Genomic DNA, 13,439 nt, shown 5'->3' with positions numbered 1-13,439 from the left:
TCCCTAGCGAGAGCTCACTGCTCTCCAGTCTGTTGTGGCCACGCAGGAGGAAGAGCTGCAGGTGCAGGCCTCAGATATAGAGTCCTTGACCAGGACCATCCAGATCAAAGAGGACCTCATCAAGGTGAGATAACGTGCTATGCTGGGTCAGTTCTGCCTGGGAAGGCTGCAGAGGAGTCTCTTCTTTCCCCACATCCTCAGAGTAATGCGGCTGGCTGTCCATGGATGGTATTGCAGCTGGTTTGCCTACAGCCCTCTGTGTTACTTTGGCCAGAAGGCAAAGGCCCCAACCAGCGGAGTGTTGTTATTTAGCTCTTTGCTCCTTGTGTACCAAATGCCCTTCTTTGAGAGTCCTTTAAGCGGAGTGCTTTGTGTTCCTTCTCAGTTCTTGCTCCGGGCTGTTGTCTGTGCCTAATACACCCTGGGTGATTTGGCATTTCTTTCTTAGGAGACCTGGGTCTTTCCAAACACTGGAAACTTTTGGCAACTGCGTTTCAGGGAGGATTATGAAGGTCCAGCTGTCCTTGTTACTGATCCCTTCTTGACTGAGCTCTCCTGCTGTTGGTTTTCAGGATCTGCAGATGCAGCTGGTGGATCCCGAAGAGATTCCAGCCGTGGAAAGGCTGACACAAGAAGTGCTGGTGCTTCGGGAGAAAGTGGCCGTAGCAGAATCACGAGGACAGGAGGCTACTGGAAACAGAAGGCAGCAGGTAGTGTGCCATTTGGGGGCAAGCTTAGATGTGTTTGTATTTCTGCTGGTGCTCAGTTACGAGGCTTTGTTTTCAGCCTCTGAGTACGCTGAGATGTGCTCGGTTTCGGAAGCTGCCTGTGTGTGACAGGGGGAATAGAGGAGAGGATTGGCTGCCTTCAGCACTTGTCTCGAGGGCAGAGTCTTTTGGGAGTCCAAGGGTGACATTGATCAATTTGATCACTTGGACACAAGCAAGAAAGGAAGGGGAAGCCCCTGTTTCTCTGGGGCAGCCAGATGGCTCCTTCAATTTCTGTCTTTTTTTTTTTTTTTAAGTGTTGCATCTTGTCTCTTCTCTCCAACCAGTTGTTACTGATGCTGGAAGGGCTAGTGGCTGAAAGGAATCGGTTAAATGAGGCTCTCCAGGCGGAGAGGCAGCTCTACGGCAGCCTGGTAAAGTTTCACACGCACCCGGACAGGTAAGCGAGGCTGGCTCAGCGCCGTGCTGCCCTGCTCCGCTGCTGGGGCAAGGGTGGGTGGTCTGCTGGGGCAACCCCTGAAGCAGTGATGGTTCTGCAAGTCTGAGAGCCCTCAGCGGGAAAGAGGGAGCCTAAACGAAGGATCAGACATGCGTCTTTGGGAGTCCAAGTTTTAGGCTGCCTTCTTCCCTTGATGGGGCCAGCTTTAAACACTGCGTGAACTCCCCTCGCTGCCACCTCTTGTTCAGGCCCTGGGATTTTCATCTCTGCCTGGCTCATCCCTTCCCGGCTCCGTTTCCTACCCACGCTTGGCCACCTTTCAGAGGCTGCTGTCAAATTCCCAACCAACTGTTGGGTTGATAAGGATCTATCTAGGTGCTTATCGAGGCAGTTGTCCTGCAGCGCAGTAGGGCCTGCATTCTCTGTCCTCTGCACTAATCCCCTGCCCTTCATGGGGCTGCAGCCTCTGGGATATTTGAGCTACCTGATAGCAAGAGAGCACATAAGTGGAGTGCTTGGGTAAGTACTGAAGAACAGCTGTGACTAGGAGTCCCTTACCATGGGCTGGAGCCTTTTTTGGGGTTGGCTGTGCGCTGGGGAGGTTTGGAGGTGAGACAAGAGGTGGCCAAGCTGCCTGGGGAGAGCACGCAGGGCCTGTGCCTGGAGCAAGAGGCAGTCCCAGATGGAGGGGCCAACTTGGTATGAACTCGCTGCAGCCTGTCTAACCCTCTTCCCTTTTGCACGGCGTGTCCGCTTAGCGCTGCCAGAGACCACACTCTGCAGGTGGAGCTGGAGGGGGTCCACGAGCTCCGGGGACAGCTGGAAGAAGCTCTCGGAAGAAGCTTGGAGCGTTTGAGCAGGCTGGAGACACAGGGCACCCTAGGAGGTGGGGAACAGGAGCGTGTGAGAGTCCTACCCCAGCATGCCTTCTGAGCACTGGCGCTCGCCCGCCTGCCACGGAAAACAGTTCACTAACCGAGCGAGCCTGTCTCACTGACTCTGGGAGGGTTGCTTTGGTACTTAGGAATGGTACGATAGAACTGGTGCAGGGCTTTTTTTTTGTTTTCTTTTTGTGCTGCTTCGGAAATGGCGATCAGTGCAATCCACCTGTGTCTCGTGTATGTTCCTTGTCTGACCCACCCTGGTGGCCACTGATGTATTTGCACATTCAAATCATTCCATTTTAGTTGATTTCCCTCTATCTCCCTTCTCCTCCCACCCCCATGGGCCGAATAAAGATTCCCTTTATCTGAAGGAAACGCCAGATGTTCTCTATCATCTCCCCAGTGCATGAGTGTGAGTTTTTGTATCCCCTCACCGTTTTTCTTATCCCGTGACATCCACCTCTTGGGTCGATGGTGGCTGGCCCAAAAGGAGAAGGTACATATGCAAAAGTGGGTTCTAGAGACAGAGAATTTGAGAAGGGCTGCAAGATCTGGTGGCAGTTGCCCAGACTTCTTACACAAGTCTCGAGTGCGGAACCAATGATTCGTTTTATGCTTAAACCAAATCCTACTCCTGTATTGATGATTTTACTGACTTTTTTTTTCCCCTAACTAAGTTTTCTCAGCCTAGCTTGCGAGTGCCTTCAAAGGAAAGCTTCCTCCTCTTTTTGACAAATGGTTTGGAGTGACTGAGACCTGTCCCTGCTCCCAGGGTCTGGGCTGGGTCTGCTTGTGCACATCTCACTTACAGGCTCCGCACACCCCTTGGGCCATGGGCAGGGCCCTGTTTCTGCTTTGCTGGGGCCAGTCCCACTTGACACCACCGCATACCTTTGCTAGGGCATCTTTCACCTCCTCTGGGAGTGCTGGGGCTGGCGTGACAGCTGAAAAGCAATAGCACCAGCTTTCCCATGACCAGCCCTTCCCAGGCGTCGCAGGTTACAGATCAGCTGTCTCCCACTCGATCACTTCCCAGGGTGGCAGGAGCAAACTTTGTACCTCCGAGCATCTGCTTCTGCTTGCTGGGGAAGCTGAACGGGGAGCGGGTAGAGCAGGAGGGCTCAGTCTTGCTGGGCTGCACCACCTGGACCTGTGACTGCTCTGCTGCACATCTCCTTGTGCCAGCTTCACACACACCGCCTATCCCCTGCCCTCTGCCCATGCTGAGGGCTTCTCTTCCCGCCTCAGCCAGGGCTGGGGGGCAGCACGGCTCTCCCTTCACACGCAGCCGGCCAGCACTGCTCCTCTGCGTCCGCACTTAGCCGCGGCTTGAGTTCAGCAGTTCTCGTGTAGCCTGAAGGGACACAGCTGGTGGCTGCTGAGCAGCTCTGGTACTTGGTTAGCTTTTCCTTTCTTGTGTTTCATCTCATTCCCTTCCTCTCCCTTCTCTGTGTAACACCATCTTTTCTTCCTCCTCCTGCCTCTCAGTGTAGGAGCCTTTGTGTCCCTGTCCTTATCTTTCCACCTTCCCTCCTCCATCCTGGCTCTGGTGCCCGGCTGTCTCCCTGGTCCCTTGGATCCCACGGACCCAGGACACAGCACAGGCTCAGGGGCATGGTATGAGGGAAGTCTTGGCTGACGTTCCAGCAGCTCCCATCCCTTCTTGTGTGTGTGTGTGCACATTTTGCTGCAGCTCTGTCCCCAGCCTCTACTCGCATCACTGCTGTAAAGTGCCTGGTAGGGAAGCATCATCCTAGGCTGAGGCATCCCAACTTTTCTGCTCTATTCCTTAAGGCCTCCTCTTCTCCCTGATATCCCTGGCTGAGCACTCCTCTGCCCTATGGGAGGACCAGCCTGAGCACCTTCTGTCAAGCTGTGCAGTGCTTTGTGCTTTCTCAGCTCGTTGTGGAGGTCTCGCCTTCCTCTCTCAGTTTCCCTGGGGACCTTTCTTCCCTTCCCGTGTTCCCAGCAGTGTGAAGACTTCCAGCGCAGCCTGGGCACCTAGGTGTCCTGTGCCTGTGGGCCACGTGCAATTTTCAAGCCATGCAACTCATTCACTTTGCGTTCAGGCTAGTGTGAAAGAGGAGTCTCTGAAAAACAGTGCTGGGGTTGCATCTCTTATTTCCTTTGCTGGTAACACAGAGCAGAGCAGCCTCTGTCCCTCTGAATTTGCACCCTGGTGTGTTCCTGCTGCGATGGAGGATTCAAGCGCTTTGTGAGCAGCAGGCTGAGCAGTCAGCCCTACATGCACGCTTCTCTGCTCCCCCAGCACCAGCTTCTTTTTCTTCCTGTTTTTTTTTTTTTTTTTTTTTTCTTCTTTCTTCTTCTTTCTTTCCTTTGAGATTTGCACTCCCTTTTTCTGCCCCAGTCTTGGAGCGCTGGGAGCTGTGCAAAGCTGTGGGTGACGGTGAGAAGCGGGGTGCTGTGTCCTGGCACAAGAGGTGGGTCTGCCACGTCCCCAGAGCGGCTGTCCTGGCCGTGAGCCACAGTGACCCACGCTGGGAGCCACGTGCCACCGAGGGTCTGCATCCCCTCACCCTTGGGGGCCCTGCAGGCGTTCGAGCTGTAGCCCTAGGGGGTTTGTCACCTGGCAGGTGGTGTCCCTAGGGGCTCACAGGGCTGCGCTTTGGCTACGCTGAATGCCACACGTGGGAGCTGCTTCTTCACCGGGGCGCTGCCGGCTGCCTCTAAGCGTTTTGCTTCTCGGCAGTGGCTGTCCTTGTTCCCTGCTGCTTCAGCAAATGGGCTCCCCACACGCAGGGTGATGCCTGCTCAGGCTCGGCGGTGAGGTGCTCCTGATTTTTGCAACCTCCTGGCAGTTGCTGTGCCGACATCTTTGTGCACTCTGCAACTGCCCGCTCTGCTGCAAGGTGTGTGCTCCTGGCTGGTCCTCGGCTCTCCTTCCCAGGAGCAGTATGCATCCCTGCTGGCTTCTCCTCCACCAGCAACATTTGTCCACTCTCCTGCCAGGATTCCTCTGCGTTCCCCTGCTCCGTGTTCAGCCTTTCCTGGGAGCTCCAGACCTGATGGTGATGGGTTTGGCTGGGGGCAAAGCAGCTGCATCTCCTGCAGGGCACAGGCAGCTGTGAAACCTGGCCCGGCGCAGCCCCAGGGGATGGGCTTGGGTTCTGTCCAAGCTCCCCTTTCCCTGGGGAGAGGAGGGACTGGGGGTACACCCGTGTCCCAGCCCAGGCAGGGCCCTGTGGCTGTATGGAAGGAAAACTGCCCAGACAAGGGGTGCAAGCCCTTGGCTGGGGCTCTGCACCAAGGGGCCAGGAGCAGAGCTGTGAGTGCAAGATGAAAAGCGTGCCCCCCGCCTCAGCTCTCTGGGGCAGGGTGGGCCCAAGCCCCCCCCGCCCCCACGCACTGTGGCGTGGGATTGCAAATGTCCCTTTAGCTCTGCTGCAGGGCAGCAAGCACGAGGTGCTGCAAAGGCAGAGGTGTGGCTGGGGCAGGTGCTGGTGCTGGGGTGCCATCTCTGGGGCTGTTCTCCCCCCTACTTGGTGCGGGGCCAGCACTGGGTGCTGGGCTGGAGTTCCAGCATGCAGAGAAGGGGTGGCAGGGCACAGGGACAGTGGGGAGACCTCAGTCCTGCTGGGAGTGCCCCAGCACCAGCCGTGTATGAGAGCAGGCACCCGCCCTGGGGCTGCCCGCAGCGGCCACAGGCATCGCCGGGGAGGAGGGGACAGAAGCGATGCCACCCTTGCCACTGCTTTGAGTGCCTCGTTTTGCTGTGCTGTCCCCTAGGTCAGGCCCCAGGCACAGATGCTGATGATGCCGGTGCCAACTTCACCCACAGCGTCAAGGAGGAGGCGGCCCGCGGCGTGGAAACCCAGCACGTGAGTCGGGGCAGCATGGCACGGGGAACAGGGCTGGAAGAGCTGGGCGCTGCGCCACTGCCAGACCGTGTCCTAGCCCCTTCGGAAACACCCCAGTCACCCTCTGTCTTTGTCCCTCCAGAGCAGCCCCCGGGTCCCTAAGGAAAACGGGGGCACTGAAAGGACCCTGATGGGGAGCGTGGCACCCACCGTGCCGGAGCGGGAGCTGCGGGCGGAAGAGGAGTTGCGGGAGCTGAAGGCGCAGCTGGAGGAAGCCGGCTTCTCCTCTGTCTCCCACATCAGGCAAGAGCCCTGGGATGCTGAAACCAGCAGTGGCTGGAGGGGGTAACGTGCATCCCAGCCGCTGTCTGCGCTACATGGTGCCTTGTGCCCCCAGGAAGGCGATGCTGAGCCTGTGCCTGGAGAACGCGGAGCTGAAGGAGCGGATGGGTGAAGCCACATCACTGCTGGAGAGTGGGGAGCAGGAGGAGGCTGGGCTGGGCAGCCCCCCGGCCCCTGAGCCCCGCAGGCTGCAGCGGAAGAGCCGCAGCGCCCTTGGGGATCGCCCGGCTGGCAGCAACGGGGATGGCCAGGGGGTCTTGGCAGAGAGGGGGGCTGTGCCCACCAAACGCCCAGCGCTGGAGGCACGACCCCAGGACGATGTGCCCAAGAGACCCTGCCCTGGCAGCCCGGGCGGAGGGGACGGGAGTCGTGTAAGCGCCCTGGGCTCGAGGGAGCCGGGTGGGGATGGAGGTGGGGATGGAAACGGGGACGTCACAGCCCGTCTCCCCTCTGGCAGGTGGAGGGCACGGTCCCCGGCGGGGGCTGGCCGGGGCTGGGCGCGGAGCTGCGCTCCCAGGTGGCGCAGGGCCAAAGGCAGTGCCAGGAGCTGCAGGACAAGCTGGCCGCCTCGGAGGCCACGGTGCGGGCACAAGCTGAGCAGCTGGAGAAGTACCACGTCCTGCTCCGTGAGTTAAAACCCCGGGAGGGACTGGGGGTGGGGTCTGTGCCGAGCCTGGCGTGTCCTGTGTGCTGTATGTGGGGCGGGGGCGGTGAATCCTGCCCGGAGGGGGACCCTGAGGTGATGGGGCTGCCCAGCAGGTGAACCCCAGGCCCAGCAGCTGAGCAAACAAGTGCAGGTGGACTTCCAGGACCTGGGCTACGAGACGTGTGGGCGAAGCGAGACTGAAGCCGACCGGGATGAGACCACCAGTCCTGGTAAGGAGAGATGGGGCTCTGGGGATCCCTGTGCCTTGCCCACCTGGCGAGGGGGAGTAACACCGTGCTCTGTCCCCTCTGCAGAGTGCGAGGAGGCGGATGTGTTCAGTGAGCCCAGCCTGGGCGAGGAGCCGGGGTCCCCGTGCCAGCCAGGGATGCCCAGGGCAGGCAAGGCTGCCCGGAAAGCCATGGCCCCTGTGGATGTGGGGGCCCTGCACCAGCACATCCAGGACCTCAAGGCACAGCTGCTCAACGCCAACAAGGTGATCCAGAGCCTGCAGCGCCGTGCCCGCTCCATCTCTGTCACCAGTGGCTACACCTCGGGTGCCGAGCGGCCCCCACCGGGTGCCACAGCCCCGGCCTCCCCGGCCCACAGCCTCACCGACGAGGACGAGGGCTGGCAGTCGGACGGCCACGGCACCCTCTGCCCACCCGCCCTGCGGGCACATCGTGACCTGCAGCACCTCGTGCACCGCGTCACCCTCCTCGAGGCACAGCTGCCTGCAGCCAAGCCTGGAGGCGTTTTGCCCAAGGAGCTGCAATCTGCCACTTGGCCGGGGTACGGCTGAGGGGATCGGGGTACGGCTGAGGGGATCGGGACCAAACAGGGGGCTCTGGGGATCTCCAGGGGTTGCCCAAAAGGTGGTGGTTTCTTGCACGCATTCCCTGCAGCCGGGCTCCTGGGGCGTGTGGACGGTGCTCAGACTCCCCCCACAGCACCCCGTCCTTGCCGTGCTCTCTGGGGGGGGTGGGGGGGTGGGTCTGGCAGCCCCGTGGACCCCCCCGCTTGCTGATCCCTCCTAGGAAGTACGACTCGCTGATCCAAGCGCAGGCTCGGGAGCTCTCACACCTGCGGCAGACGCTGCGGGAGGGCCGCGGGGTGAGCCGCGGGCTGGCCCAGCACCTGCGCGATGCCCTGCGGTCCTTTGAGGACCTTCTCCGCGGCACCGACATCGACTATTACCTGGGCCAGGGCTTCCGGGAGCAGCTGGCCCAGGGCAGGCAGCTGGCCGAGAGGCTTAGCGACAAGCTGGGCACCAGTAAGTACCTTTGGTGAGGGGCACTGGGGCTGAAAGTTGTGGAGTATGGTGGGCCAGGAGGGGGTGCTTTGACGGGTGCTGTGAAGGGCTGGGGCCATTTGGACACCTTGTGCCCTGTGGGCTACCTGCTTTGAGCTGTCCTGTCCTGCCCTGGTTCTGGGGACGGGCAGCCTGGGGCACGGAGACACTGCTTGATTCCTTTCTGGCTTGGTTTTTCAGGAGATCGACAAGATGGAGAGGATAAAACCAGCCACGAACTGCTGGCACTGAGGTACCTGTTCCCAGGGAGGGCTTGGGGGACCCGCTCTGCGTGGGCACCTTGAGGGCTGTCACTGCTCTTGGGGTGGGGTTCCGGGGTGCCCTTGGGGTCTCTGCTCCAGGTGGACATCCCCGGACTGCCTCTGCTCTGGGAATGGGGAGCCTCAGGCTTGGGCTGGGCACCCCGTGGCTCCGGGCAGCCTTGCAGCATGGGCAAGACACGGTGTGTGGGGTGTCATGCTGGAGGGTGCACAGCACAGAGGGGAAGGGCTGTGGGATGGGGGGGGGAGTCACCCTGCCCTGCCAGTCCTGGTGATGGGCAACCTCCGCAGGCTCAGCCGGGAGCTCCAGGAGAAGGAGAAGGTGATTGAGAGCCTGGAAGCGAAGCTGCAGGAACGGTGCGAGTCCCCGGGCAGCAGCCGCCCGCCCTCCGAGTCCTCCTGCTCTGCCACCAGCTCCTCCTTCGTGTCCGAGGGGCTGGAGCCCTGCTCCGATGGGGACGCAGCCAGCGAGTGCAGCCAGTGCCGTGAGGAGCCCACCCAACCCGCAGGTACTGCGGGGTTCCCCGGGGGCCGCAACCACGGGCTGGGGACACGCAGCCCCCCTGTCGCGTGTGGGTCCCTGCGGCAGTAGGTGCCCATCAGGCGTGGGCAGGGGCTGCCCGTGTGGCACTGTGCACTGGCGGGGGGGTAAGCACACAGCTCCTGGGGCTGCAGGTGAGGGTCCCAGCCCACAGCACCTCCGGACACGGGGACGGGGCTGCTCGGGGTGTGCCGGGGTCCCCAGTGCCCCCAGGGAGGGGGGGTCCTGTCCCTGCCAGGCTGAGCCAGAGCTGTGCTAACATCTCCGTCTCTCTCCTGTATCTAGGCCTTCACTATGACTCCTTATCCAAACCCATTAGTGCCCCCCTGCCTGCGCTGGCCCCCGGGGCTCCCCCCTTCCTGCCTGCTGGCCCCTCCCATCCCGCAGCCCCCCCACTCCTGGGCTGCTGCGGGACCCCCGTCTGCTCCCTGGCCGAGGCGCAGCAGGAGCTGCAGGTGCTCCGGAGGCAGCTGGGAGAAAGTGAGCGTGTGCCTCTGGCATGGGGTTGGTCCTGCCTGCCCTGCATGCTGTGCCCTGCCGTTCCATGCTGTGCTGTGCCGTGCCACATGGCCCCCCACCCTCTCTGACCCGCCTGTCCTGCCCTGGCCCTTCTCCTGCTTCCCAGGGCTACTGTTTCGTGGCAGGATCCCATCGCTCTGGCTGGGGAACAGCGGGGACATGTGGCTCTCGCGTAGAGAGAACCTGGTGGGTGGGATGGACGCAGCCTGAGGCAGCACTAGCCCTTGGTGGGGGCACTTGCATGTCCTAGGGCCTCTGGGAAAGGGCTGGTTTGGTTAGTCGTTGTATGAGAGTGGGGCTGAGACCCTCCAACTTGCGTCACGTAATCAGCATGCCCTGGGAGAGCCTCTGCTCTTCGGGGGCTATGGGTTTGACCAGGACAGGGGCTCGGTGATGGGGGGGATGTTGGGCAGAGCGAGAAGGGGGCAAAAAGCACATAGCTGGAGTGTGTTACCCCCCTTCCTCCTGCCTGCTCGCTGTTCCTCCTCCTCCTCACCGCTTTGCCCTGTGTGTGCAGGTGTGACGCTGCCCGTGGCACCAGCAAAGCCCACAGCCCCCCTGGGCCCCTTCGGAGAGGGCAGCAAAGCCCCAGCATCGCTCTGCCGACACGGAGCACTGCGGAGTCTGGCTGAGATCCCGGGGGCCACAGAGACCCGCACCCTCTGGGACGTACCCCCTCCCGGCCAGCCGCTTTACGGGGCCCTGCCATCGGGGTACCCCTCCAGCCAGAAGCTAACGGGTAAGGTCCACGCTGGAGAGCGTGAGGGCACCTGGGCTGGGTGTAGGGGAGCAGGGAGGAGACCCGGCACCAGAACGACTGGTATGGGGCAGGATAGCGGGGACAGCAGAAGGCTGGTGGCACAGCCACCCCTGCCCTCAACCATTTCCCTGGCGGTGGCAGGGGCGGACCTGCTGGAGGAACACTTGGTGGAGATCCGCAGCCTTCGCCAGCGCCTCGAGGAGTCCATCTGCACCAACGACCGGCTCCGGGAGCAGCTCGAACGCCGCCTGGCCTCCACCGGCAAGGCCAGCGGTACGGTGCTGCACTGGAGCCAGGGCTGCCGGGGCGGGGGGGGGCCCTGGCATTGCAAACCCCATTGCCCGGGGAGGGCGCTCACCCCGTGCACGGCGGGGTGTTGGGAAGAGACAATCATCCCCGGCCCCTGCTTTGCAGGACTGCCCAGTGATGTCTATGCCCAGACGCCAGAGCTGGGGCTGCAGCTGAGCGGGGAGAACCAGGCTCTGCGCGAGGACAACCGGACCCTGCGGCTCCAGCGTGACCACCTCTCCCAAGGTAGGGCCAGGCCACCAGCATCCCGGGGCTGAGCCCCAGAGGGCACTGGCCGAGCGACACCTCCGTGCTCTCTGTCCCCAGAGCTGGCGCGGGTGCAGGAGGCGCTCCTGGCTGCCTGCTCCCGGGCACGGGAGGCTGAAGCTGAGCTGGGCCAGAGGCGTGGGGAGCAGCGGAGGCTGGCAGAGGAGCTCGCCGAGCACCAGGAGGGTGTCCGGCAGCTCCGGGACGAGCGGCGCTCTCTGCAGGAAGACAACAACAGGTCAGGTTTGGGGTGTTGTGGCCCTGGGGACAGCAGGGCTGGGTGGTACGGGCTGGCGCCGGACCCACGTGTCACCCCTCTGCAGGCTGCAGCACACGGTGACGCTCCTGCAGCAGCAGTGTGAGGAGCACCGCCTGCTCCTGCAGACCCTGCGCGCCGAGCTGCACGTCTACGAGAGCCTCCCCGGCCCCCCTGCCGAGACCCGTGCGGGTATGGGCACCCCCATGCCCAACCCCCTAAAACTTTCGCCACCAGCCCCAAGTCCCTCTGCCCAGCTGCTGATTTTGGGGTGCCTGGCCCCTCTGCAACCCTTGGGCGGTCCCACGCACCTCTCCTGTGGTGGCAGCAGGAAGGAGGTGGTGGCCCCTCCGGCTTGCTGTGAGGGAGGGCGAGCCCCCAGCAGCCCCAGGGTCACAGCCCTCCGCAGGGGCTCCGACGCTTCTTGTTCCAGGCTGCTTCCCATCTCCTCCGGTGCGGGATGTTGGCACAAGTTTGGCAGCTCCCCTCTTCTCCCCGCTGCCCTCTGACATGCCGGTGGGCCGGCAGATGGATGGTGGGTACCGGAGTTTGCCCACACGTGTGCCTCGGGGAGCTGCCGAGACCTGACAAACTCATGGCAGCGCCTTTGCTGAGCAAGGGCTGGAGAGCCCGGGGCAGAGCCAAGCCTCTGGAATGGGATGGGCAGGGCCACAGGGAGAAGCAGGCAGTGGTCATCACCTAGCCTGTTCCACAGAGCCACGTGGGGCAGAGCCACGGGTGAGGAAGAGCGAGGGACCGACGGGGGCTCACGTCGTTGGCCGCCTGGATACCTACCGGGCCCTGGAGCAGCACATCCTGGAGGGGAAGGCGCTGGCCCACGAGCTGATGTGTCTCACGCGCCCGGCGCTCGGGCTGCCCAACTGCCCGCTCCCAGGACAGGAGGTAACGCGTGGGCAGGACGGGGCTGGCGGCGGCTGGGGGCCAGCCCCCCCCCGGCCCACCCAGAAAGCAGCTCCTGAGCCCGCTACCACCCCCGAGGCTGGCGGGGCCGGCGAGCGGCGGGTACCCCCCAGCCTGGGGGCTGTCGCCGGCGCTGCCCCGCTGCCTTGGGCCGGGCGCGGCGAGTCCCGGGGTGCAGCGGGATGCGGGTGCCCCGGCGGCGCCCGCTCCCGCACCCTTCTCCCGCAGGCCCGGGGGTGGGCGGGCGCGGGGCACCTCTGGGGCAGCGCCAGCACCTTGCACCGCATCCTGGAGGAGTGCGCGTCTTTCCTCGCTGCCTTCTGGAGCGCCGTGCTGCCCGCCGGCCCTGCCCCGCAGCAGGGCAAGGTAAGCGCGGGGGCCGGGGGCCGGCGGGGCCGGCTGCTCGCTCGCCGCTCAGCGCCTTCGTCTCGTCCCGGGAGCAGGAGCTGCGGGGCGAGATCGCGGCGCTGCGGGCCCAGCTGCGCGAGAGGGAGGATGCTCTGCGGAGCACGGCCGAGCGGCTGCGCAGCACAGCCCAGCTGAAGGACAGCATGGAGCAGTTCATCGTGAGCCAGCGTACGTGGCGCCGCCAAGCTGGCCTGGTCCCCTTGTCCCCCGGGGCGGCTCCGCGGCGCAGGGACCCCGCTGACCCTCGCTGTCCCTCTCTCCCCCGCAGTGACCAGGACGCACGACGTGCTGCGCAAGGCCAGGACGAACCTGGAGGTGAGTTTGCCCCAAGGGGATGGCCCCTGCCCTGGGGATGGGCGCAAATGGCAGACACCCCGTGGTGACCGACGGACGGACGCAGGGGGGGTGCAGGGAGGGGGGGGGACACACGTGGATCTGTTTTCCTTGGTTGCCCCCAGCCTCTGTGTCCGTGTTTCCCTTCCCTGCCACGCGTGCTCTCTCGCCAGGTGAAGGCTCAGCAGGCCCTGCCCGTCGCGTGAGCCCCCGGCAGGGCAGGGAGCGATGCCCCTGGCCGCGGAACAGCCCGCTGGCTGCCGAGCCGTGCCACGCCGGAGGGCTGGAGCAGACCCTCTCCCCATTCCTGCCGAGGGGTGGACAGGAGTTTGGGGGGGGGGGGGGCGGGGGCCGATGCTGCACTTAGTGGGTTTGGGCTTCCACAGTGGCTGTGTGCCCTCTGCCCACCTTCGCTTGGCGGCGCAGCAGCTGCTGGCTTGGGCTTTGCTCGCCCCACGCTTCCCGGGGTGCTTAGAGTGGGGTGTCCCAGCCCTCCACGCTGAGCACCTCTCGCCCCAGGGCTCAGTCCCGTTTGTAACCCTGCTGCGTACCTGTCCCTGCTCGTGGATGTATGTATATGTATATAGCTAGAGGTATCAGAGCTGCGTTTCAGGGGCTCCCCGGGCATGTCGGGGCCCTGGCGCAGGAGGAAGATGTAAGAAATGCCACGTTCTGTTCAGTGGCTGGGGAGTCCCCAATAAAGGTTTCCTTTGGCTTGTG

General features: G+C 63.2%; 1 protein-coding gene across 2 annotated transcripts in view; it reads left to right on the top strand.

The window, feature by feature from the left end:
• The window catches only part of LOC104357392 (phosphodiesterase 4D interacting protein), a 26,240-nt gene extending 12,801 nt beyond the window's left edge, over positions 1–13,439 (top strand). The window contains exons 15-39 of one of the 2 annotated variants that reach the window (XM_042807162.1): positions 8–124; positions 573–710; positions 1,055–1,167; positions 1,926–2,053; positions 5,799–5,890; positions 6,012–6,172; positions 6,267–6,582; positions 6,669–6,837; positions 6,971–7,087; positions 7,172–7,646; positions 7,892–8,127; positions 8,347–8,398; positions 8,718–8,935; positions 9,253–9,447; positions 10,004–10,225; positions 10,388–10,519; positions 10,661–10,780; positions 10,862–11,039; positions 11,125–11,249; positions 11,491–11,592; positions 11,773–11,960; positions 12,207–12,344; positions 12,422–12,554; positions 12,655–12,701; positions 12,893–13,439. In XM_042807162.1, coding sequence (XP_042663096.1) covers positions 8–124; positions 573–710; positions 1,055–1,167; positions 1,926–2,053; positions 5,799–5,890; positions 6,012–6,172; positions 6,267–6,582; positions 6,669–6,837; positions 6,971–7,087; positions 7,172–7,646; positions 7,892–8,127; positions 8,347–8,398; positions 8,718–8,935; positions 9,253–9,447; positions 10,004–10,225; positions 10,388–10,519; positions 10,661–10,780; positions 10,862–11,039; positions 11,125–11,249; positions 11,491–11,592; positions 11,773–11,960; positions 12,207–12,344; positions 12,422–12,554; positions 12,655–12,701; positions 12,893–12,925 — 3,945 coding nt within the window. In that variant the 3' untranslated portion in view covers positions 12,926–13,439. Of the gene's footprint in view, positions 1–7; positions 125–572; positions 711–1,054; positions 1,168–1,925; positions 2,054–5,798; positions 5,891–6,011; positions 6,173–6,266; positions 6,583–6,668; positions 6,838–6,970; positions 7,088–7,171; positions 7,647–7,891; positions 8,128–8,346; positions 8,399–8,717; positions 8,936–9,252; positions 9,448–10,003; positions 10,226–10,387; positions 10,520–10,660; positions 10,781–10,861; positions 11,040–11,124; positions 11,250–11,490; positions 11,593–11,772; positions 12,345–12,421; positions 12,555–12,654; positions 12,702–12,892 lie in introns of both variants that reach the window. The other variant, XM_042807155.1, reaches the window with a different exon arrangement.

Source organism: Tyto alba, unplaced genomic scaffold (genome assembly GCF_018691265.1).
Source record: "Tyto alba isolate M040663 unplaced genomic scaffold, T.alba_DEE_v4.0 Super-Scaffold_1000006, whole genome shotgun sequence".
NCBI lineage: Eukaryota > Metazoa > Chordata > Aves > Strigiformes > Tytonidae > Tyto > Tyto alba.
The sequence above is the reverse complement of the archived record's forward strand: the minus strand, read 5'-3'. Positions and strand labels throughout refer to the sequence as shown.